This window comes from Protopterus annectens, chromosome 7.part1, assembly GCF_019279795.1.
Source record: "Protopterus annectens isolate FY-2018-M chromosome 7.part1, PAN1.0, whole genome shotgun sequence".
Taxonomy (NCBI): Eukaryota; Metazoa; Chordata; order Ceratodontiformes; family Protopteridae; genus Protopterus; species Protopterus annectens.
The window spans coordinates 3,727,167-3,752,154 of NC_056740.1; the positions used below are offsets into that span (position 1 = coordinate 3,727,167).

General features: G+C 37.8%; 1 protein-coding gene across 1 annotated transcript in view; it reads right to left on the bottom strand.

The window, feature by feature from the left end:
• LOC122807521 (solute carrier family 26 member 6-like) overlaps positions 1–24,988 on the bottom strand; it is a 1,069,142-nt gene that overhangs the window by 243,504 nt on the left and 800,650 nt on the right. The window contains exons 11-12 of the mRNA XM_044078446.1: positions 19,021–19,116; positions 3,975–4,081 (exon numbers count right to left, since the gene is read on the bottom strand). Of these exons, the coding sequence (XP_043934381.1) occupies positions 3,975–4,081; positions 19,021–19,116 (203 nt within the window). The remainder of the gene's footprint in view (positions 1–3,974; positions 4,082–19,020; positions 19,117–24,988) is intronic.

Consider the following 24,988-nt stretch of genomic DNA (forward strand, 5'->3'; position numbering starts at 1 on the left):
CAAACAAAACGCATGCATATATGGAACCACAGTGGGCATTATAACGGCATGCAGGTTACACTGATAGCAACAGGCCACCAATGATAGTATTTGCACAGGGAACATTAATAGTCAAACATTTTAATATTTGTAGAATAGGACACATGTCCCAACAGCAAGATTGGTTAAAAACATACCAATTGATTTATGTGTTTAGATTATTGGTACAGATAGGGTGGGGGAGAGAGAGAGAGATGTCAATTATCATCTGTATAGGCTTTAATTCCTCACAACTTTAATGATCACTGCTCTAATCATTACTCTCCAGGTATTACCACACTTTACATCACCCTATGGTCTTGGGTGGGCAGTTGTATGCTTGTACACAGTGTATAATTACAGTCTTCTTACAGCTACTTTATACCTTTTCGTACCTGGCAGACCTGTGAATGAAATTTCTGTTAACACTACCTGACTGTTTCTACCCATATTCACATTGTCAGGGTTACATATGTGCACTCATACTGTGTGTGTGTGTGTGTGTGTGTGTGTGTGTGTGTGTGTGTGTGTGTGTGTGTGTGTGTGTGTGTGTGTGTGTGTGTGTGAGCTACTGCCATACTTTGTCATGATTTATATCGGTCACCCTGAGTGTGTGTGGCAGTGACCACTAGATGTGACAGTGTGACACTTGAGGGACATTTTTTGGAGGAGGCTACTTGGTGTATGTACTTATTTTGCTATCATTTGCAGCCTTGTGGTTGGACAGTGGGTGTTGTACACAGTGTATAATTACAGCCTTCTTACAGCTAATTTATACCTTTTCTTACCTGGCAGACCTGGGGAGGAAATTTCTGTTAACACTACCTGACTGTTTCTACTCATATTCACACTGTCAGGGTTACATATGAGCACTCAAACTGTGTGTGTGTCTGTGTGTGTGTGTGTGTGTGTGTGTGTGTGTGTGTGTGTGTGTGTGTGTGTGTGTGTGTGTGCGTTGTGTGTGTGTGCTACTGCCATATTTTGTCATGATTTATATCGGTCATCCTGAGTGTTTGTGGCAGTGACCACTAGCTGTGACAGCATGACACTTGAGGGACATTTCTTGGAGGAGACTACTTGGTGTATGTACTTATCTTGCTGTCATTTGCAGCCTTGGGGTTGGACGGTGGGTGCTGTACACAATGTATAATTACAGCTAATTTATACCTTTTACTACCTGGCAGACCTGTGGAGGAAATTTTTGTTAACATTACCTGACTGTTTCAACACATATTCCTGAGTGAAAGTATGCATACAGCTTACTACCACTACTGGGATTTGAACTGTACCTGTTTGTGCATAAAATTGAACAAAGTTTGTGTTTCATCAGAATGAGCTATTGCAAAACTGCTTTGCCTTGTTTGACTGCTTTCTGCCTAAGACTCTCTTGGTTGTATAATCTGACCTTGTTATTCTGACATTCCTGCATGGCAGATACTTCTTATACTGTGTATTCATAATTTGACATAGTACCGTCTGGAAAACACTGGTTAAAACAACATTACTATTTAGGTATCAGATCTTGCTGCATGGAACCTTTCATATAGGTAATCTCCTGTTTTACAACTCCACAATCTTTATCAGATGAGCCTTGATTATTTAATGCTTTGAGAGCTATAGTTGCTGTGCAGAAACTGTACACATTTCAATTCATACTACCACATACCAAAGTAAACATGACCAGTCCAGGATTTTGACTTTTATTAATAGGTACTGACACTTTTATTGATATATATATATATATATATATATATATATATATATATATATATATGTGTATATATATATATATATATATATATATATATATTTATTTATTCAGTACAAACCATACCCATTTTAAATACTGACAAGTGACATTCTATTCCTTTCTATATATTTGCCATGAACACTACAAGCTAGCTTTGTACTCATCAGCCTTGTGACAGCCTTAGCAGCCTGCTGGCATGGGCATCCATGTTCATTGCCTTCTCATCTACAGCTGTACAGGAGATAGAGTGAAATTTATGCATACCTATCCATCACATGCACAGGCTGAACTTTGGAAAACTCTTATTGATACTGCTACTTACACACAGCTGGGACATTCCCCACCCATGCATCTTGGATCCACAGTTCCAAGAGCTCCCTCTTCCTACGCTTCAAGTCGGCAAAGTGGTGCCGGACCTGCTCACCAGTCCGAGGGATGCCAGTGGCACTGGTGAGGTCACATGTGAGACACTCTCAGGCCTCCGCTTTGTATTTGGAGCCCTAGTACTAGTCCTGCAGCAGTCTCCCATCATGGTTTTCTACTAGGAGTCCAACCATGACTCTGGACTCCTGAATGCCCCAGTGCTATCATTATTACCATTATTATCAGTATTAATATTAATTATTATTATTATTATTATCATTATTATTATTATTATTATCAGTTTATGTACTTTCATTGCATTCTTTTGTGGCTATACTGTATGAGACACTTGTGTTTACATGGGAGCTTCACATCTGTACTACACTGACACCTCACATTTGGACCTGCTACACTACCCTGATTAACAAATATATATTATTCACTACCTATTTCTAGGAAAATATACTTTTAGTGCTGTTTTCACAAATAAAAACAAATAAGCCTGCATGGGGACTTGAACCATGAATGGCTGCATGTTAAGCAGAAGTTCTAACCACTACACTATTTCACTTTGACTATTTTCGCTGTATAGTTCTATTTATCTCCTTTGAATGTTTAATCTTTGCTGTGCATAACTACAAGACATGCACACCCGCTCAGCTACGCTTAAACTTTATTGGGGATGGAAAAAAAAAAGAATGTGTAACATTACTCTTATAAACTTAGAAAGCTGCTAGAATAAATCAATTCATGTTAGCAGACATTTTTTAAAGGATATAAGTTATGCAACCCAAATGTATGTCACTATTTAGTGGCTTCAGTCCTTAGATCATCACAATGATTTGCCAGACGAGAGGAAGTTTTATGAGGGAAAGGCCAAAAATATAAGGGAAAACTCTGGCCATTTTGCGAACATCTGTCCAGTTGATAGCTATGTTGTGGGGGGCTGTGCTTCTGTATTTTGTCGGTGGACATTGTTAGTTGCCTTAGAATTGTGGTACAGTACACATGCCCCCTGCACTCTAAAATTGCTTGTACATGGCTCGTGTCCGTGTAGAGAATGCAGCAGCACACCTTCATTAATATGCACGGTGTGCTGCTGTTCTACATGGCCACGATCCACTCCATGCAGGAATAGCACTATTCCTGCACAGGGTTTAATGAATCCAGGGGCATGACTCTAATTGGTCTTATTTATAAAGGGAAAGGTGATTGGTTAGAGCTTGGGAAATACATATAATTCTTTTACTGAGTTGTGCTTCCAAGATGATAGAGGACTATGTAGTTGGAATGACTAGAGAAGAGCTAAAGAAATGGGGTGACTAATGTTCAGTCATATTCATAATCATTTGGGAAATGTGGTAACTCTTCAGCTGGTTATGACTAGTACTGTAAATGTAGTCAACCAGGATACCTGGGAAGAGTCCCTCTAGTGAGACTTTAGTAAGAAATCTGGTAAGCTCAGCCATGATGTCTTATTACAAAAGGGACATATATCCAGTTTTAATTCTTGCTGATGTATGAATATTACATGAGATAAGCAAAACAGTTAACAAGCTGTGTGTGTGTGTGTGTGTGTGTGTGTGTGTGTGTGTGTGTGTGTGTGTGTGTGTGTGTGTATAACTACATTTATCTGTCTATCAATCTATATATATATATGTGTGTGTGTGTGTGTGTGTGTGTGTGTGTGTGTGTGTGTGTGTGTGTGTGTGTGTGTGTGTGTGTGTGTGTGTGTGTGTGTGTGTGTTTGTGTGTGTATGTGTGTGTATGTGTGTGTGTAAGTATTAAAAGCCAATGAATAAAATAAAGCCTTAATATACCACTGTTACATATACATACTTACAGCTGAGTACGAAAGATCACAGTGAGAATTACAAATCCAATAGAAGCAGCAAGACCAATGTCCATATTCAGCAATACTGTGGCAAAGAAGGCTACAAGCCAAACCATCTGAAAGAAATGAAGACAGGTTGCAATACTATGAAAAAAATCAAACATAACAGTTACTAGACCAGGATCCCCATAGTCAAAACTCATGCAACAATGCCATTTCTAGCATCTGTGTAGGGCAAGCATGTGTGAAGGGCAGGAACAACAAACCTAATAATCATAAACAGAGCTTGCTTTCAAATATAGCCTAAAGGATGGAAACAGAAGAGATGCAGTGTAAGTCTGGTATAACAAACCACTATGTGCACCAATCTTTTGCTAAGTTGTAAACAAAACTAGGCTGTGAAGAAGCAACATTTGTTAGTACTGAATGCTACTGTGAGCTGTGGTCAGGCTGAAAAATTAGTGCAACTTCTGAAAGGCAAATGAGCCTGTGTTGTAGGACCTCACACTGAATTTTGTTTTCTAATTAGTCCTTGAGACAAGAGACAATATTGATTAACACTGAGTACTAGCTCATAGAACTGGTTAATTGGACATTGTATTAGGCTTCAGGCTATGGGTCTAGTCTACAGTTGTTATGGTAAATTTAAATTCCTCATACAAGCAATGTGATAAGCAAAACTATTCTCTTGTACCTATGTTCTTAATTTATTATGTGTATAATTGTCTGTTTATGTTCTAATTATATTATAAACTGTTCTACTGATACTTTTACAGTTATATGTTCAGGTCTCCCGTGAAAATGGGTTCAGAGGAAGTGGAAAATGAAGAAATTTCAAATAATAATGACCAGATTTATTTTACTCTCATATTTCTTTAACTACTATTAGAAAACTGTTTGTGATTAAAATCTGCTCCACAGCCTTCTTTGTTTATCTATATATAGTAAAGGGTGATATTGTGGCTTCTTAAATAAATGGCAATGCTGCATTTACATTTATAATTGCAATTTTATAGTTAGGGGCTTTTGGCATGGAAAGAATCAATGTAAATGAATGAACCACATCCACTTACTTACCCTGACCGAATATGTCATTTTACTGTTAATCAAACACTTAGCAACATTCAGTCGTCCATTTTTTGATCTAGCACCACAAACTGAAATTTGACAAGAGCTCGTTTGATGTACTATGAGGTACCCACTTACTTTTATTGCCTGGTTGTGCTCAATTTGCCACAACACATCACTGTAGAAGTTCATGTTTGAGGACATCTGACTACTGAAAAAAAAAAACTGTTGTAAAGGCCAATGTCTGCCTCCAGATAAATTCTAGTTCATATATATGAATCTTGAAGCTGTGACTTCATGATTTACACAGACCATAGGTACACAATTCTGCAGTGTCAGTTTCCCAACTTCTGTAATTTAGTGAATATGTAATCTGACAGTGCTAGTTACCTAGTCTTTAAATTACAAGTGAAGTTTTCTTCTTTTTATTTTCCCTGCTGCATTCACTAATTGTACATGGTTGCCCAGTATTCTGGTGTGAAGCTCCCATTTGAAAAGTTTCAAGACTCAAAATCAAGAAAACTATCTTCTTCTTCAAACCATAAATGTTATGTTATTAATTAAAATTGTACCTCACCACTGTATGTCCTAAAAGCAAAATCCACATGTGTAATAGGCAATGAATGTACTTGTACTTGGTCACTCAGTAAAATATACTAGTAAATAACCACAATCCAAGATAGATATACGCAGAGAGAAAGCCAGATATCTAGTGTGTTTGTGTGTGTGTGTGTGTGTGTGTGTGTGTGTGTGTGTGTGTATATATATATATATATATATATATATATATATATATATATATATATAAAGAGAGAGAGTGTTAGCATTATATTCAGCACTACATAAGTTATGGAGTTTTTACTTTTTTCTCCTGCCTGTTGCTTCTGAAATGCAGTGCAGCAAGCTACTAGTATATGTTTAAGGTGAGCATTAATTAATTGATGGATGATTGAACTAATTGGTTGATTAATTAATTATGCACTTATTTAGTCATTCATTCATTCATTTAAGGTTTACTAACCTGAGCAATGCACTGATGCACAGAGGACTGATTTCAGGCATTGCCTCTGGGCAAGGCATAATTATTCAATATACATTGCCAGTAAATTACTTATTTTGAATCAGCTCCTTGTCAGATGCGCAAGACTTGATATTGCATGTCCTGACACTTTGAAAACTTACATGCAATTTTGGGGTCTATATTAACACACCGAAAACTGAATTGCGCGAATCCAGTTTGAGAGACACAGAAAGTGCGAATATCTGAAATATCGCCAGAAAGAACGGAGATCGCCGAAGGGAATTCTTCCCTTTACTTCAATGGAGTGCGATCTCGGGGTTGGTATATTTAAGTAGTGGGGGTGTGGGGGGTGCAGGGGGGCTTGCCCCCTGCATAAAACAGTACGGTTTCGAAATTTGTGGTTTTCACACTTTGTGTGGCTCAAACTGGATTCGCGCAATTCAGTTTTCACTAGTATAGACCAGCAATTTTGACCCCTCTCAAAAATCACAGTGAATTGCAAAACCCACTGTTACACATTTAAAACATTTTTGCAGGGGGTCAAGCCTCTCTCTGCACCTCAGATATGGGGACTGCATACCCATAATCCTGCTACTTAAGATCATTGGACCTTGGGGTAGGGGGAAATACTTTTAGATGCTGTAATCTTGGAAGTGCCCGCTAGTGACACTTGAATTCTTGCTGTTTTGATGATCAGTTACAACTGCTGGATGTTGTTTGAGCATGCTTTTGAACCTGTTTTTGTTGGCTCTCAAGTGTTTCTTGGGTTGCTAAATAAATAATGGTAGTTACCACACCCTCTACCACATCCAAACGCCAAGGTGAGAGAGCAGGTGAGCCAGCAATCACTTCTTCCCATCTTCTTGGCTGGCTTCTCAGCCTCATCATGCTAATCAAACCTGAGCTACTAGCATCATAGTTAGGGCTCAAATCTACAAATTCATGCCATTGCCAAAGTTATTATCCAACATTGCCTTAGTTCTCAGCATTATGTGTAAAACTCATAGTATCACTTTTTCTTCAGTTTACTTAATGGCTGCGATAGCTATCAATTTTCAAATCCTCATTGCTTTTTTTTAAACCTGAAATGATATTTTATGTCCTAAATGCAACATCACCTTCTCATTAAAATTTCAAAAATGCTATTAAAATGTGTTAGCTATGGTGACAATATGATGATACTGAAATGGGAAGGTAAAATATAAAAAGGCTGCTTTATTCAAAGTATGCAGCTGTGTGCCACTGGATGTTACAGTATGTATTACACTGTTAAGTGACGGGCAGTTTCTAGCCTTCTTTCCCTTTTTCCATTGTCACGTTTTAACCTGTTTTGCAAAGCTAGTATAACTGTAGTCATTTGCAAAGTTTTTTGCAGCTTTTAATTTTTTCTTAGCTATTCTCATCCTTTTGCTTGGTTAGATGTAATGGATTCATGAGCATATAGTAAAAGGACATATTTTCCTACCCATTTGGCCTATTGCCTTGCATAATTAGTAACCTGAGTTTATCTGTTAATTGGATTGATGCCCTGCTTCCTCTCCCTCTCTCCCAATAAACATACACACAAGCAAACAAGCAAATGTACAGACATAGATATATACATATTTGTGTTGTGTTGTGTGTATTTACATTCTTGATTTTTGCCATCTGTGATTATTTTTTAATGTAATCTTCATGGGATGCTGTTTCTTATTTTATTTTTTATTTTATTTGCATTTGTTGACCAGGATACTCCACTGGGCCATGTCGGCCCGTTTTCAGTCGAGGCCTGGGGAGAAAAGCTCCACAAGAAAATTACATTACATACATTACGTTTACATATATGTAAGTTTACATTACATTACTATTGATAGACAATATTCAGTCCGAAGTATTAGGTAGCATTAGTAGAATAGGAAATCATATTATTCACATTTAACAAACGAAAACGAAGCAATGTACACCAAAGCAATACTTCCACTACTAGAAGAACCAGACCGCTGGAAGAACGATGAAGTAGAAAAGGCTTTATTGCTCTTGTCTTGTAAAAAACAACATTAAAAACTTCACTATTCAGTGAAAATCTTTCATTTATAACAGAAAAAACAGTTGAAATCAAGCGCTTTCGCTTGGTCTCAATACCAAGCTTTATCAAGATAAAATGTGTGCTGAATAGGGCTATTATTATAGGGCTCACCTACCACCATGTGACAAAAGGTAATAATTAGGCTAAAAGCTATACATTCATTAGCTGACCTGACTACATTTCATTTGAAACATTATACCATTACCATATATTACATTAATGTTCATATAAATAAAATATAGAGAGTAGAACAAAAATTACTACAATATTTTTTAATATTAACCTTATTAAAATATTAAAATATTTGATTCATGTTCTTATGTCCTATAATAAAATTCAGTTCACTTTATATCTTTCACCCTAGTACTTGGTTATATACCAGAAATATCTACCTCATCAAATGTATACATAAATATATAAATATATAAAAAATGTATAAAAAATGTATATAGATATTTTAATATATAAATAAATAAATAAACAAATATTTTTAAAAATATTCTTCAAAATGTTTTCAAAAATACTCCCTGAAATACTTATTAAAAACCAATATATTATTGCAAAAAATAGCATATTATCTTGTATTATATTACATTAATGTATATAAACAAATGGCATACTGAAAACAAGATCAGATAATTAACAATTTCTATACACGATACATCCACTTACTTATATAATCACAATCTAGCCATTCTTAATTTAAGACCACTTTTTATGTTTATATTGTCATTCAAACCTGGACTAGTGGCAGCATCTAATTTAAGCTGCCACAAGAGTTCCTTATATTCTAAACGGGTTTCCCAATCACCCCCTCTACCATCCATTTGTACTTGTTCTAACACAATAAAATTTATACACATTTCTGGACATGAAGTAGAATGTTTGTAAAAAGCATTGGTTTCTTTTTTTCGAGAAACTTCATACAAATGCTCGTAAATTCTCTTTCTTAATGATGTCTCTGTTTTACCAACATAGAAACTAAAACACTTTGTGCAATAACCCAAGTATACTATTCCTTGTGTTGCACAGTTCGCATAAATGTTGGCTTTGAAATGAAAATTTCTTGAAGGAATATATAAAGAGCCTCTGTTTGAAATAGATGTGCACTGCTTGCACATTCCACATTTGTAGGTGCCTTTTTTCAAATTCTTACTATTGCTAGTTCTCCCTTGGGGTTGAAACTTCTCAAATAATTCCTTAATATTGGTGTCCCTACGTCTAGTAAATCTAGGATACCTTGAAATATGTTTTTTCAATTCTTCATGTCCTGTTAAAACTGGCCAAAACTTAGAAATTACCTCTTCAATTTGTTGAGAATTATTTGAAAAGGTATGTGTATAACTGTTAGAAAAACCAGTGTTATAAACTTGACTGGGTTTTGGTTCCTGGATCTGTCCCAAACCTAATAAAGAGGGATACTTATTCTCTCTATGGTCCAAAACTTCTTTACTCATCTTGTCTATCAATCCTTCAGGATAACCTCTTTCTAAAAACATACTTTTTAATATTGTCAACTCTTCCATAAAATATTCTAAAGTACTGAACATTCTTGATGCCCTAATCATTTGCCCTTTAATAATGCCTTTTTTCTGATAATAAGGATGGCCACTTGTAAAATGAAGGTATGTATTAGAAAAAGTGGGTTTTCTGTACAATTTGGAAGTGAACCTATTATTAACACACTCTTTAAAAACTGTCACATCCAAATAATTCATTTTCTCATTACTACTAACATATGTAAAAGACAAAAAAGAAGTGGTGGAATTAATGTATTCAAAAAATTCCAAAAATTGTTCCTCAGTACCACTCCACAAAATACTTATATCATTTAGAAACCTGGTATAATGTTTTATATACTCCTTCCATTAAGTGGAAAAAATAAAGTCTTGTTCCCATCTGTGTAAAACTATATTTGCATACATGGAGGCGCATGGTGCACCCATTGCCACCCCCTTTCTTTGTTTGTATATCTCTCCATTAAAAAACATAAAATTATTTTCTAGTATAATTTCCATGAATTCTACAAGTAAGTTAATGATGTTAGCCGACAAACCTGATTCTTTAACTAATGTTTCATTGAACCAATTCAAACCCTGTTCGTGTGGAATACTCGGAAACAAATCCACAACATCAATAGTTATCAGTATTAAATCTACTTGGAAACAAATCTTCTTGTATACCTCTTAAAAAGTCCCAGGAGTCCTTACATACATATTTCAAGGTTGTGGCAAAATTCTTGAGCCTATAATCAACAAACTTTCCTATAGGTTCTAAAATACCACCTTTACCTGACACTATAGGCCTGAATTTTAATGGTTCAAGACCTTTGTGTGTCTTAGGGATTCCAAAGATTATTGGTATCTTGGGTTTGTTGACATTCAGGTAATTATATACCTCCTCATTGATGAATCCTTGTAATAAATTGTCCATCAAAGTATAATTAATTTTAGAATAAGCTAAATTCACTTCATTTTTAGAAAACAGTTCATATTTTTCAGAGTCTTGCAACATATTAAACAGATGCATTTCATAGTCCTGCATATACATCAAAACCAGCCCTCCTCCTTTGTCTGGCTTTATGGTTCTACACTTTTCTTTCCTCAGAAGCTGTATTAATGCCATCTCTTCTGGTTTCATATTAGAAGGTGTTCTATCTGATTTTTCAGAAATAATCTTTCTTATTTCCTTACTAACCATCTCCTCAAACACTTTTAAAGATGGGTGGATTGGGGGGGGTTAAAAGTACTGGTTCTAGTTAATGTAGTTTTTGTGTAGGGCTGTCCATTAAAGTTCAGAGTTAAGTTTAGCTGCCTTATAAATAGCTTCAAATCTACTAAAGTTTCTGCTAAATCAGCAGGACACGCTGGAATAAAATGAAGACCTTTTATAAACAAATCAAAAAACTCCTTCTTGATTTCTATCTCTGTAAAATTGTATATTGTGAAGTTTTTATCCTTCCCCAATGTATACTCTTTACTTTCTTCACCTCCATCTAAAACTACCTCATTGGAATCTAAAAAATTGGTCACATCCAAATCTATGACTTTCTCCATTTCTGTTGTTGAAAATTCTCCCTCCTCCCCATTAATCTGTCCTGGGGAAAGTGAAAGTCCTGATGGGAATTCTTTCTACTTTTTTCAGCTAATCTTTCACTCCTTCTCAATGGTTCAGTGAAAGGTTGTGCATGGACATTCCTATATGTATTTACCTGTGCTCCAACCCTATTACGGTCGTCCTTCCATTTGTTTCTCACTACCACGGGGTAAGCTAGCCCTTCTTTATATTTGTTTAAATCCCTTTCTAACTTATTAATCTTCCTATTCAAAATTTTCAAACAATACTGGTCTACCTCATTAAATACATTATCATAGCTTTTTTTAACAGATAAAAAACTGGTATCATTAATCAACTTTTCATTCTGGACATTTAAATCTTTTAGGAGAATGTCAGCCTTAGCCTCATATTCTTCAACCATTACTTCCAGTACCTGTAGTCCAGCTCTATTAAAAATGTTACCCAGTTTCTCATAATATGCTGTACCTGGCTGCACATTGTTGGGAAACTTAAAACAACGTAAGCCCTTAGGAACCCGCTCAACATTTACACATTCTTTTAAATAGTTAATCTCCAATTGGTTACTTTTGTACAAATATAGTCTTTCTTTTAAATTATTAAATTGCTGTTCAATGCCAGTTTTATCAACTTGTACAGTACCTTGTTTGAACCAAAACTGCTGGTCTGCCTAGGCATTAAAAATGAATTGTCTATTTGGAGCGTCAAGTTCAGATGAACGCTGAGAAGGAAATATGTCCACAGGGTTGTTGCCAGCTTGTTTAGCTGAAAAAAATCCTTGGTTAAAGTCGTTTTGCGTTCCCTGTTGTGGAACCACTGTTTCACGAGTTGTTCGCGTTTTTCTTTGCTCTAACGCCTGCTCTTGGTTACCAGGAATTGGACAGGAAGTCCCGCCTCTGTTACACCTTAGCGTCTCATTTAATTGGGTTAACAGATCCAGAACTTTGTTGAACTCTGTGCGCATCACTGGAGCATCCTCGCCCTCTGCTCTTAGCAATTGCGGTGTATTAAGAAAGTCCCCTTGGTCTGCTTCCTCTGCCATGGAAAAAATGTAGACCAATAACAAACGAAAATGAAGCAATGTACACCAAAGCAATACTTCCACTACTAGAAGAACCAGACCGCTGGAAGAACGATGAAGTAGAAAAGGCTTTATTGCTCTTGTCTTGTAAAAAACAACATTAAAAACTTCACTGTTCAGCGAAAATCTTTCATTTATAACAGAAAAAACAGTTGAAATCAAGCGCTTTCGCTTGGTCTCAATACCAAGCTTTATCAAGATAAAATGTGTGCTGAATAGGGCTATTATTATAGGGCTCACCTACCACCATGTGACAACAGGTAATAATTAGGCTTTAAAGCTATACATTTATTAGCTGACCTGACTACATTTCATTTGAAACATTATACCATTACCATATATTACATTAATGTTCATATAAATAAAATATAGAGAGTAGAACAAAAATTATTACAATATTTTTTAATATTAACCTTATTAAAATATTAAAATATTTGATTCATGTTCTTATGTCCTATAATAAAATTCAGTTCACTTTATATCTTTCACCCTAGTACTTGGTTATATACCAGAAATATCTACCTCATCAAATGTATACATAAATATATTTAAATTTAACATTTAAACCAGACTGGCAGAGAAAATGTTCATTAGGTAGTCATGCAAAATAAAAAAATTCTTGCATTTATAACTGTCTGTAAAAGTGTTCCTGTCCAAAAAAAAAATCCATGCTACCCTAATTGTCGCATTGATGTAGTTTCTCTTGTCTTTCATCATCTCTTTTTTCATAAATTTGCTCTCCTCATGTATTTTGCTAATTGGTCTGAGGTTATTTTTTGCTATATTCTCTCTCTCTCTTGTCATCATCATCTTATTTGTCTTTGTTGAGATGACGTCTACTGAACTGTAAAGCATTTCTCCTATTAAATTCACTAAAAAGGAAAAAAACAAGTTTATGTTTTTTTAACTATTAGTTTGCTTTGCAGTGCATTAGAATACACAAAGCATTCTTTCTTCAGACCCTAACTACAGCTCATGATGTTTTCTGATGAAAGTAGTGCTATTTCACTTTTTATGTTTCAAGAAATATCAGACCATGTCCCCATGTATAAGTCCATTCATCCCCCCTTCTTCTGACATCTAGTGTGTGTGTGTGTGTGTGTGTGTGTGTGTGTGTGTGTGTGTGTGTGTGTGTGTGTGTGTGTGTGTGTGTGTATATGTCTGTGTGTATGTGTCTGAACATCTTGTGATACACCTGGTTTGGCAGTGTCATTGGCAGTATATGTATGTGTGTGTCTGTGTGTGCTTGTGTATGTGTGTGTGCAGGTTCACATGTACGTCTTATGACAGACCTGGTTTGATAAGGGCAGTGTCAGTGTGTGTGTGTTTGTATGGGTCCCCTTCAGAAACCCTAACATTTACTTACCCGACTTTTAAAATGCTAAGACAAAAAGGCCAACAACCGCACAACACAGATGTCCTGGAACACCGTCTTTCCACCCCAGGTAAGTAACTACTTAGCCATCCTGTTGAAATTTGTCCCTTACCCCTGTGGTAGTGCAATCTCGGAGTTGGTATATTTAGTTAGGGGGTGCAGCACCCCCACATGTGTGTGCATGTGCATACATGGGGGAGGATGTGAAGCCCCCCACATGGAAGGATTTGGTTTTCTTCACTTAACATATTTGTTTAGGATGGCCAAGCGGTTAGTTACCTGGAATGGTAAGTCGGTGTTCTGTGATGTCAGTGTGCTGGTGCTGTCGACCTTTTCATCTCGGTGTTATGAGTTTCGGGTAAGTGAAATTTTGTTCTTGTAAACTAGACCCATTTATACGTATGTATCTGTGCCTGTGTGAAAAAATATCACTGATTTTTATCTGTAAACATATAAAATATTGATGTTTGGCTTGCACATATATATAACGTTTCTGGGACTCTAGTGGTCCCATGACATCACAAGCTATTTAACTGAATTTTGACACAGGCTTATCAGGGACCTTTGTTCTGGATCCCATCTAGACAAAATTGGCCCTCATCAGAGGTGTGTATTAATGGGTCTGTATAGTTTGTACAGGGAGCTGGGAATGGTGTGGTCAATATTTCCTTAATTTTTCATATTTCAACCCTCAGAGGTGTACAAAGAATGTTTCTGTAGCTTGAGTTAGGGACAGTGTGGCCATTATTTCTTTAATTATCCTAACAATCAAATTTTAGTGACGCGAACAGAACATTGCTATTGCATATGTGAGGCTGTTGACAATGTGGTTATCAGCTCTTTAACTTTCTCATAATAAAACCTCAGAGGTGTGCATAGAAGATCACCACAAGTTGTCTAGGGGCAATGCCATGTTGCAGTATGTTATCATGCTCTTTGTTTCACTTCTCTTACAGTCGAACATCAGACTTGTAAACAGGTGGCTGTCTTTTGAAGGTATGGGGCAGGAGACATGCTGTGCATATATGCCTGAGAGCAACCAGTTGAAACACTTTACTATATTATATTTATTTAACTTTTATCTCAGTCTGACATCAGACAGTGCACAGAAAGTTGCTGTCTTTTTCAGTAGGTGTGAGCAGGCATGCCATGTTTACACAGACTGTAGCAACTTGAAATGCATGATTTGTCTATTTGTCCATTTACTTTCATCCCATCAAACACCAGAGGGATACACAGAAGATGGGTTGCTGCAGGGAGGCAGATACTGTTTCAAGATACAATTTATATATCCTTGCAAGCATTTTTCTCAGTTTACATTGTCTTACTATATCATCAGCTTTGAACATTAAGCCTTAGAGGCAGTGTACTTCTACTTTGCAAAAAAAAAAAAATAGGCCAAATTTCTTTTGTAGTCATGATTTTTGTTCAAAGCATCACTGGATTAAACAATTGTAGGGGAAAAGCCCTAAAATTCATCTCAGAGCATCAAGAACCAACTGGTACACCCCCAACATAACTTTATTTTTTCCTACAGCCAGCACAATTGTGTAGATGGATAAAGTCCTGATTATGGCCCAGGAGACTTGGGTTCAATTAGTGGCTCAGGTGTCTGAGGCACTGGTAAGGGTAGTATAGCTGTGTCTATCCTAAGGGGGGGGGGGCTCTGTGCTTGGGGCACATTGCCTTTGTTCATTGTCCCTGATGTCGATTGGTGAAATGACTGTGAGATACTTCCTGAGACTGGGCAGGGTGTTCTGCTGACCTTTTGTGAAACTTATGGGTGGTAAGCACTGATACCTATTGCACATCCCACCACAGAGTGTTACTGAGCATCCACAGGGGTGGGGCAACAGAAGAATTGTACTATCTGGGCAGGAGTATGATGCTGCACTGTCTCTATCTCCTTGCTGGCCCAAGCCATTGAAGCAAAAATAGCAGATAATAGGAGAGCTTGGCAGACCCAACAATCAGAAAGTGGCTTAGGGAAGCACTTAATGGTCAGCTGCTAGACAAACAAAAATTACCACCCCACCCAAAAAAATAAACAGTGCAGACTTGTCTGGTTAGGTTGTGTTAAAAGGACAGAAGAAACAAGGTATATCACTCAAACTTGTTGGCCGACTAAGTCTTGGCAGTGGCACAGTTAAGGCAAAAAACTCTGTTTTCTGAATTGCATCACCATCAGTATTTAATTCTCAAGTGTATTTTTTGTTATTCAGATGCATTATAGTTTATTTTGTGCACTGAATATAAGTTGCCAAGTTTTAGGCAATTATTCAGTCTTGCCACATCTCTTCTGTGCTTGCCACCTCACTTACTTAGATGAGATCATTTGCAGTTTTTATCATCTATGGAAATATTTTCTTTCAGTACCTCTACAACCTCACTTGCATGGAAGAGACTGGTCATAGTTTTCAACCATATGGTACCTCTTGCGTAACTTTTTTCTTTTACTATGATTCGTTTTGCTATTATCCATTTTGCCCTGTTTCCAGCCATTATTTAACCTAGACCACCACAATGTGTCCTGATCTGTATGTTTCTAATAGCATGTTAATAGTGTATGTGGAACAGTGACAAATTCATTAGTAAAATCTAGGTAGTTCTGATCTACAGTCACTTGTTGGCCTATTACACTGGACAACCAGGCTAAGAAACCAGATTTGTCTGAAATCAGTCTATGACTTTGAATCCATTTTGCTCACTGGCTTGTATCATGGTGGCCACTAGATACTAAATAATTATTTTTATAAGCAATTCCATTTTTGTTTCAATCACCGATACCAGACAACATAATCTAGAGATTGTTGTCTCTGTTATCTTCCCATTACTGTGATATGGAAGCACAAAACCCTTTTTCATTTTCTACTTTCAGCTCCATCCTATTATGATTTAAGAGAGTGGCTGTCCACCTTGGGTGGCTGCAGTGGTGCAGCGGTTAGCATTGTCACCTCACAGCAAGAGGTTCTCCAGTTTGATCCTCGGCTGGGTTGCCTTCTGTGCAGAGTCTGCATGTCCTCCCTGTGGTCTTGTGGATTTTCTCCGGGTGCTCCAGTTTCCTCCCAAAGACATGCTGTAAGTGGATTGGACACTCTAAATTGGCCCTAGGTGTGAGTGCGTGCATGTATGTGCCTTCTGTGGAAGGTTGGGTGCTGGGCTGGCAACTCAACACCGTAAAACTCCACTGCCAATCATGAGCGGACAGGTGATCCGCTGTGGTGTGGCGACCCCTAACTGGGAAAAGCCAGAAGAAGAGTGGCTGTCTACCTTCATTTTCTTTTCTAATTATTGGTCAAAGTGTATCAGGCAAAGGAGCATCAGGGTAACCATTTAAAATGTCAGGACCTGCTAGAGCGAGTCCCAAAATATGGAGGCTGAATGAATGAAAGAACAGATTTACATGTACCAACTCTGAGATGCCATTTCTCGGAATATTCCTTTTTCTCAAAAGTATGGTGAACTCAGAGTTGGTATATATAAGTTTGGGGGGTGAGGAGGGCTTGCCCCATATGGGGGTACAGGGAAAGTTTTAAGGAGAAGTGCGATCTTCAAGATTCACTCTTTTTCTGTGTTTTCAGTGTTTTTTTTTTTTTTTGGCATGTTGGCACTTGACATTTCAAGTACCAACCTTTCAATAGGGAGCTGAGAATCAGTAATAATGCACCAGTCAGTTTACAAACTGTAACCTACTTAGCCAGAACGTATCCAACAGTATCTGGTTTACTTCTTCCTATAGACTGACTATATCATTGTTAGGAGTCATATCAGCTGGTTTAAGTATTTTCGTACATTCAATAATATTTAAGTTTATTTTTTATATACACTAGGACTAGTTTCCTTTTTCTTACAGGAGTGTGTGATATTTCAAGTACTTCACAGTTCATTTCTAGTACAGATGCTCTTCTAGCTTGGAAATTCTATTGTTTCAGAACCCTATTTGCTGTCAATGAACTCACACCTCCCAAATATTTAATAGAACTCCATCTCCTCATTTGTGAATGTTGATCAGAAAGCTTTATTTTTAATGTAGAGACCTATGTTTAATGAGTCCATAATGGGTCTAGTTCACATAATCAAACATTCACTTCTGCAAAACTCTATTCTTTGAAATGAAGAGTGAATGTGGTAGTAATTATCGCTGTTGGAGCTTCTTGCTGGAAAAGTTTCCTTACACTAAAGAATTCAGTTAATATACTGCGCATGCACACATTGGTTAACATATATTCATATAGTTAGAAAACTAGGAAAAGGTAGTATGTGAATGAATGCTGTTTCAGTTGTTCTTATAATTTAGCTAATTTTTAATTTATTTCTAAGGCATATTGTCACATTATTAATTTAAATTCCTGACATGTTGGAGCATTGTTGGATAAGTTTCCTTACACTAAAATGATTCAGTTAATATAATGCACATGCACACATTGGTTAGCATATATACATATATTTAGAAAAGTAGGAAAAAGTAGTGTTTGAATGAATGTTGCATCTTTCGGCTTTTTCTGTGTTAGGGGTCGCCACAGCGGAACTCCGGTCCACTAATGATTGGCAGTAGATTTTTACATGCCGAGTTGCCAGTTCTGATGCACAACCTTCAATGAAGGTACGCCCATTCACGCATGTCTCCACACAGAAGACGCTCTAGCTGAGAATCGAACAGGACAACGTCTTACTGTGAGGTGACAACGCTACCGCAGCACCTAGTGTTTGAATGAATGCTGTTTGAATTTTTCTTATAATTTAGTTAATTTTTCATTTATTTCTAAGGGGTGTTGTCACATACAACTATCATTAATTTAAACTCCTGATATGCTGGAGCCTTAACATTTTATTAAGAATTTCTTTTACAATTGCCATTGGTCTTCCCATTTAAGGATCAAACCTTACACTTTTTGTTTGAAGGTAAATACCTTAACCATTAGGCCAACTTTCAGATATTGGCAAGTTTAGTTAAAAAATATATGTATAATGAACATATCTTTTTACAGTGAAGCTTTTAGTTTATTACCACTAAAATAATATTTTAATCAGTTTAATACCAACATTTGCTGACCTTTTAAAAGAACTGAATATATTAAAATATTGTACAACAGCAGATAGTTGCAGTCCAGTTAGCAACATAACATAAAGTGATTACAAAATTAGTTTCCATAACTGTGGAAAGGTAGATTAAGTGACAATCATGGAATACTTGGATAATGAATGGAAGGTGAGCTATAATGCTTAATAGGATATTTTCATTTGAGATGTGTAAGAATGGAAGAATTAAATTAGGCAGTGCAGTTTAATACACAAGAGATTAGTGCAGGTTTTGAGAGAAATGACGTGAGTAGGTACACCCAAAGTAAGCACTAACACTCGTATTCTTACCATCTCTAGCTTGCTACTTCTCCAGAGGATGGAAATATCCCGGAACTGTTTAAACATTCCCAATAGGTTCACAATGATAACTGCAGCCAAGACAGCCTGAAAAATAAAACAACCACAATCACTGAAGTTGCATCACTGAAAATAACCCTAGAATGCTATTTGCAATGATCAGCTAGTCTACAAGGAGACTGTGGTAACTAAGAAAAATAAAATCTGCCTTGCCTGTTCCTTCTCCTTTGTAGGTAATAATGACTACACAATGGGCAACTGTGGATGATTCACACCTATGTTTATTTCTGTTACCACTGTCCATTTTAAAAATCATATTGTTCTTATCCATGTCCCCCCAGCTCTGATTTGGAAACCATGGTGAGAAATCATGGTATAAGGTATAAATTACACAATGGGTGGGGTAATCTAGGGTCAAGTTATGACAGCTCAGATGTGTACTTTGAGTTAGTCAATAAACCAGGTTAAAGGTACACATTAAATGACCCTGGTGGGTGTTAAAGAAGACTTGGCATAAATAACTCCTCAATATTGTTATAATTGTTACCTCTTTCTGACCAAATCTATGTCAGACAATAACTGCTGTCCTCTGTATTTCTAGCATCTGGCCGTATAGAACTCAATAAACTAAATGGTTTACAGTGTCGTGCTAGTTACTTATAAAAGTAATAAGTTACTATTACTAGTTACTTTTCAGTGAAGGTAATGTATTGCTATTATTTATTACTTTTCTAAAAAAGTAATATACTACTATTACTAGTTACTAACTAAAGTAACAAGTTACTCTTGAGTTACTTTTACATAAGTATAGTTTATCAATCGTTATATTACATGTCACATTACAATCCACCAATATCACTCAGTAAACACAATCTCTGTAGAAGTAAAAGCCATCCAAATAATTCCACATTAAATTACACATATGTATCTAATGAAGAGGTTGCTACTGGCAAAACAACTTTACATTTCAACGTTTCATCTACAAATTCAGTGCCTCCTGCCCTAGAGGAATTAATTGCCTGTAACATTAAAAGAAACTGGTAAGCTGGTAATACTGCAATAGGAAATGACTGACAAACTGACAACAAGTTCATAGTTACTAGGCATCTCACACAAAGGAGGACACACTCAGGAGTGTAGAATCCCTATCCCCCTTAAAATGCACCAAATAATCAGCAATTGAAAGGGCACTGCAATATCAGCACTCCATCTACATGTTGTGGGGAGTAGAATCCACAGCTTTCTGCACCAAAGGCAATTATGCTATTAACACTGCTTTCAAATTCTACAGCACAAACAATGACTGGCATTTGCTAAACAAAACAGTTACCTGCACATTGAAAACAGACTTAGTATGAGCAGCAGTAAACTTATCTTCCATTGAAACTCACAATTTCATGAAATGAAATGAAACTCATAATCTCTTAAAAATGCACTGAAACTCATAATTCTGGGAAAATGTACTAAAACTCAAACTTACAGTCATAGGTTCATAGGTTCATAGGTTCATAGGTTGGTACTAGGCTATCAGCCCTAGGGCCTATACAAGCCTAGCCATAACAATTCCCTGGCTATTTCTTCCCACACTATTTACTTCCCTGGACCCCTGTCTAGCAGGGCAACTGACGTGATCCCCGGGGTGAATTTCCTTTCTCCCATCCAATCGTCAAGGTTCCTTTTGAAGAGGACCAAAGAGGCACTCTGCTTGACATGTATGGGCAATCTATTCCAGAGTCTGGGGAGTCTCTGGGTCAGGAACCTATCCCTCCAGCATGTTTTGTTTATTGTGATGACAAGGTTTAGATCCCTGGAGCGTGTGGCTCTGAGGGATTGGGATTTCTTTAAGTGTAGCATGTCCAACAGCTCTGGGTTTGACATGGCCTTGTATGTTAAGCAAAGATCGCCTCTGAGTAGACAATATGCGACAGAGTATAGCTGGAGTTTTTTAAGGCGGTCAGCGTAGGGCATCTGCTTTAGGCCTGTGATTCTTTTAGTGAGGTATTTCTGTGGCCTTTCCAGTTGTTGCAGATGTCTTGAGAGGTACATACCAAATGGGGCATTGTATTCTATAATGGGTCTACGGAGGGATGCGTACAGTGGGACAATGACCTCCTTTTTTCTGGATGAAAAGCCCTTAGTGATGAGGTGTGCCTCATAGAAGGATTTCCTGACTGTTGTGGCGATGTTGTTATCGAAGGTGAGACCACTGTCCACCTGTGTCCCTAAATCTCTTATCAAACTTTCAGTGTTTAGTGTACTGCCACCTATATGGTAATTCACGGATACATGTTTTTTCCCAAAGGGGATAACTATACATTTCTTGGCATTGAGCTTGAGCCCATGGCTCTGGCACCAAGCATCTGTTTCTGTAAGGCCCTTTTGTAGAGTATCCACATCATTTGGGGATTCAGTAATGGCTCCCAGTTTGCAGTCATCTGTAAACTTTGTTATCCAGAGTCCCTTAGTGTTGGCCTGTACTTCAGAGAAGTAGATGCCAAACAAGAGCGGTCCCAGGACTGAACCCTGAGGTACTCCACTTGTCACTTGTCTGGAGCTGGATTTGGAGTCGGCTACTTTTACAGTGTGGGTTCTATCAGTAAGCCAGTTAGCAACCCATTGGGTGATGTAGGGATTAATGCCCAGCTTAGTAAGTTTATCTATGATTCCAGAGTGGGGGATGATGTCAAAGACCTTGGCAAGGTCTAGATAGGCTGTGTGGACCACCTTACCCTTGTCCATGACTCTGGAGACTGATTCGAAGAAGTCAATCAAGTTCAGGAGACAAGATCGGCCCTTCATGAACCCAAACTGGGTGGGGTCCAGTGTTTGAAGGTTGCCAATGTCTTTGTTTATAAATTCCATGATAATATGCTCCATGGCCTTGCAGATAAGGCTTGTCAGACTGATGGGGCGGTAGTTTCCGGGATCCAAGGTGGATCCCCCCTTGTGGAGTGGGATAACTGTAGCTCTGCGCCACTCAGTGGGCACAAAACCTGAGGTGAGGCTATGATTAAACATGACACTTAGGTGAGGTGCCAGTTCATATTGTAGTTCATGTAGTACACAGCCCAGGATGTCATCTGGTCCCATGGATGCTGTATTCTTAGCTTTGGAGAGTGCGTTTTTTTACCTGTGTGGCCGTTATTACCGGAATTTGGCAAAAATCCGGTATTGAGATGGGCCATTTAGGGGGTGAGAGGGGGGTGAAGTTGGCACTGAATCGATCTGCCAGGATATTGGAAATATCCTTGGGATCAGTATATTTAATGCCATTCTGTTTTAGCTCAGAGCAGATCTGAGCATTGCCATTTAGATTCTTGACATAGTTATAGAATGCCTTGTTGTTGTCTTTGGAATCTTTGGCAATTTTATTTACGTAACTAGCTTTGGAGGATTTTATGAGGGATCTCAGTTTCTTACTGAGGCTGGTAAGGAAGTTTTTTGCATCCTGGGATTTTCCTCTTTTCTGCAACAGTTTCTTCCTTTTGTTGTAAAGTTTGTTTATGGCAGGGGACCACCAGATTGGCTTCTTTTTTTTGGATGAGAGCATCTTGGTTCTATTTGGGATGGCACGATTTATGCATGAGTGGATGTGCTTGTACAGTGCCTTAGTGTAGGATTCAGCAGTTGAACTTTCAGCTCCTGTCTGCATGGGTGTCATGAAGTTTGTCACTTCTGACTTGAGTAGCATGAAGTTGGCTTTGGAGTTTTTTATGGAGGTTTCCTTACTGGGGGTGGGATGTGAATGTTAAGGGTGATTAGCTTATGGTCAGATGTGACTAACGAGGGGGTGACCATAGGTGTGGAGCATCGATTTCCCATGTTGGTAATGACCAGGTCTAGGATATTGGAGCCCCTGGTGGGACTATGGATTAGTTGATCCAGGGCATTGGAATTTATGAATTCCAAGAACCGTTGGGCAAAGGTGTTGGTACATGACTAGCTTTCCCAGTTAATGGCAGGGTAGTTAAAATCACCCAGTATTAGGGTGTTTGGTTCTATCTTAATATTTTCCAGTATGTTTAGAAAGGTGTAGTGAGAATCTTGGGGTATGGTGGGGGATCTGTAGCAAGCTACAATTTGGATTGCAGTCTTACCTAGTGTTAGTTGCACCTGGAGAATTTCAGACGCATTGTGTTGGGCAGCTAGCCTGGTGGTGTGAATATCCTTGGTGAATATTGACACTCCTCCACCTTTAGTGTTTCGGTCCTGCTTTGGTGGCCGAAAAGTGTGGTAAGAGTTGTAGCCTGGTATTGCAGGGGTGCTCTCTGGTGCCTTGAACAACATCATGTCAGCAGTCTGGAAGTTGATGTAGAGGATTCAGGCTCTTGTCTCCAGTCTCCACTGAAGCTCAATTCCTTCAGCAGTCTGGTAGTCCATGTACAGGGTTCAGGCTCTTGTCTCCTGTAACCAACAGGGTCAAGCCTGATCAAGTTAATTGATTAATCTGCCCCCCTCTCCAACTAGGGCATTACATACCGTAGCTCCATACCTCTCAACCTCTTAGAATAAGAAATCTGAATAAAGTGTAAAATAATGGGACAAAGGCCCCAAAATAGGGACAGATTTTAAATATTGCTATTATAGACTTAGAAATTTGCTAAAATGACATTTGCCTTGGCATGCATTTTCTAAAAGAAACTGAAACTCAAATGTTTGACATTATTTAATTATTTCAGTCCTCAGTGATTTGCTGGAAAACCACAAATGTTAAGGAATAATCCAAAATATAAGGCAAACATCTAGACAGTTGAGAGGTATGTATACCCCTCAACCTCTTAGTGCAAGAAATCTGGACAAAGTCTGAAATAATGGGGATACAACGACCCAAAATAGGGATACATTTTAAATATTGCTTTTTTAACTTACAAAGTTGCTAGAATAACAGGATTTGTCTTAGTATGTATTTTCTAAAGGATATGAAGTCTGAATCTCATATATGTCATTATTTACTGACTTCAGTCCTCCAGGATTTGCCAGAAAACCACAAATTTTATGACAATCCGACCAAAGCTATGAGGCTAAATCTGGACAGTTGACACACACACACACACACACGCACACACGCACACGCGCACACACAAACACACACACACACACACACACACACACACACACACACACACACACACACACTCACACACACACCCCTATTCGCTCACATAGTAACACACACACATGCACTTTCTCTCTAATGCAAACAGAAAGGATAGGTTAAATTACATACACTTACATACACATGCACTTTCTCTCATACAGAAATGAATGGAACCACTAATTTAAACTGTATATATAGACACACACACATACACATATATACACACACACACACACACACACACACACACACACACACACACACACACAAATACATACATACACACATATACATGTACACATGTTCACTTTCTTACTTACTTAGGTTCATAGGTAGGTACTAGGCTATTGGCCCAAGGGCCTATGTAAGCCTAGCCAACAAAGTTCACTGGCTTACGCCACCCAAGAAAGTTATTTTTCTGTGCCGTCAAGTAGAGACACAGAAGTGATCCCCAAGGTGTATTTCCTATTTCCCATCCACTCATCAAGATTTTTCTTGAAGAGTGCTAATGAAGAACTTTGCTTGACATAAATGGGTAGCCTGTTCCAGAGTATGGGACTGGAATCTATCCCTCCAGCATGTCCTGTTTATTGTGGTGACAAGGTTTAGGTCCCTAGACCGTGTAGCTCAGAGGGATTGGGATTTCTTTATGTGTAGCATGTCCAACAGCTCTGGGTTTGACATAGCTTTATATGTTAGGCAGAGATCACCTCGGAGTAGGCGATATGCTACAGAGTAAAGCTGGAGTTTTTTGAGGCGGTCAGTGTAGGGCATTTGTTTGAGGCCAGTAATCCTCTTTGTGAGGTACTTCTGTGGCCTTTCTAGCTGCTGCAGATGTCTTGTGAGGTACATTCCAAAAGG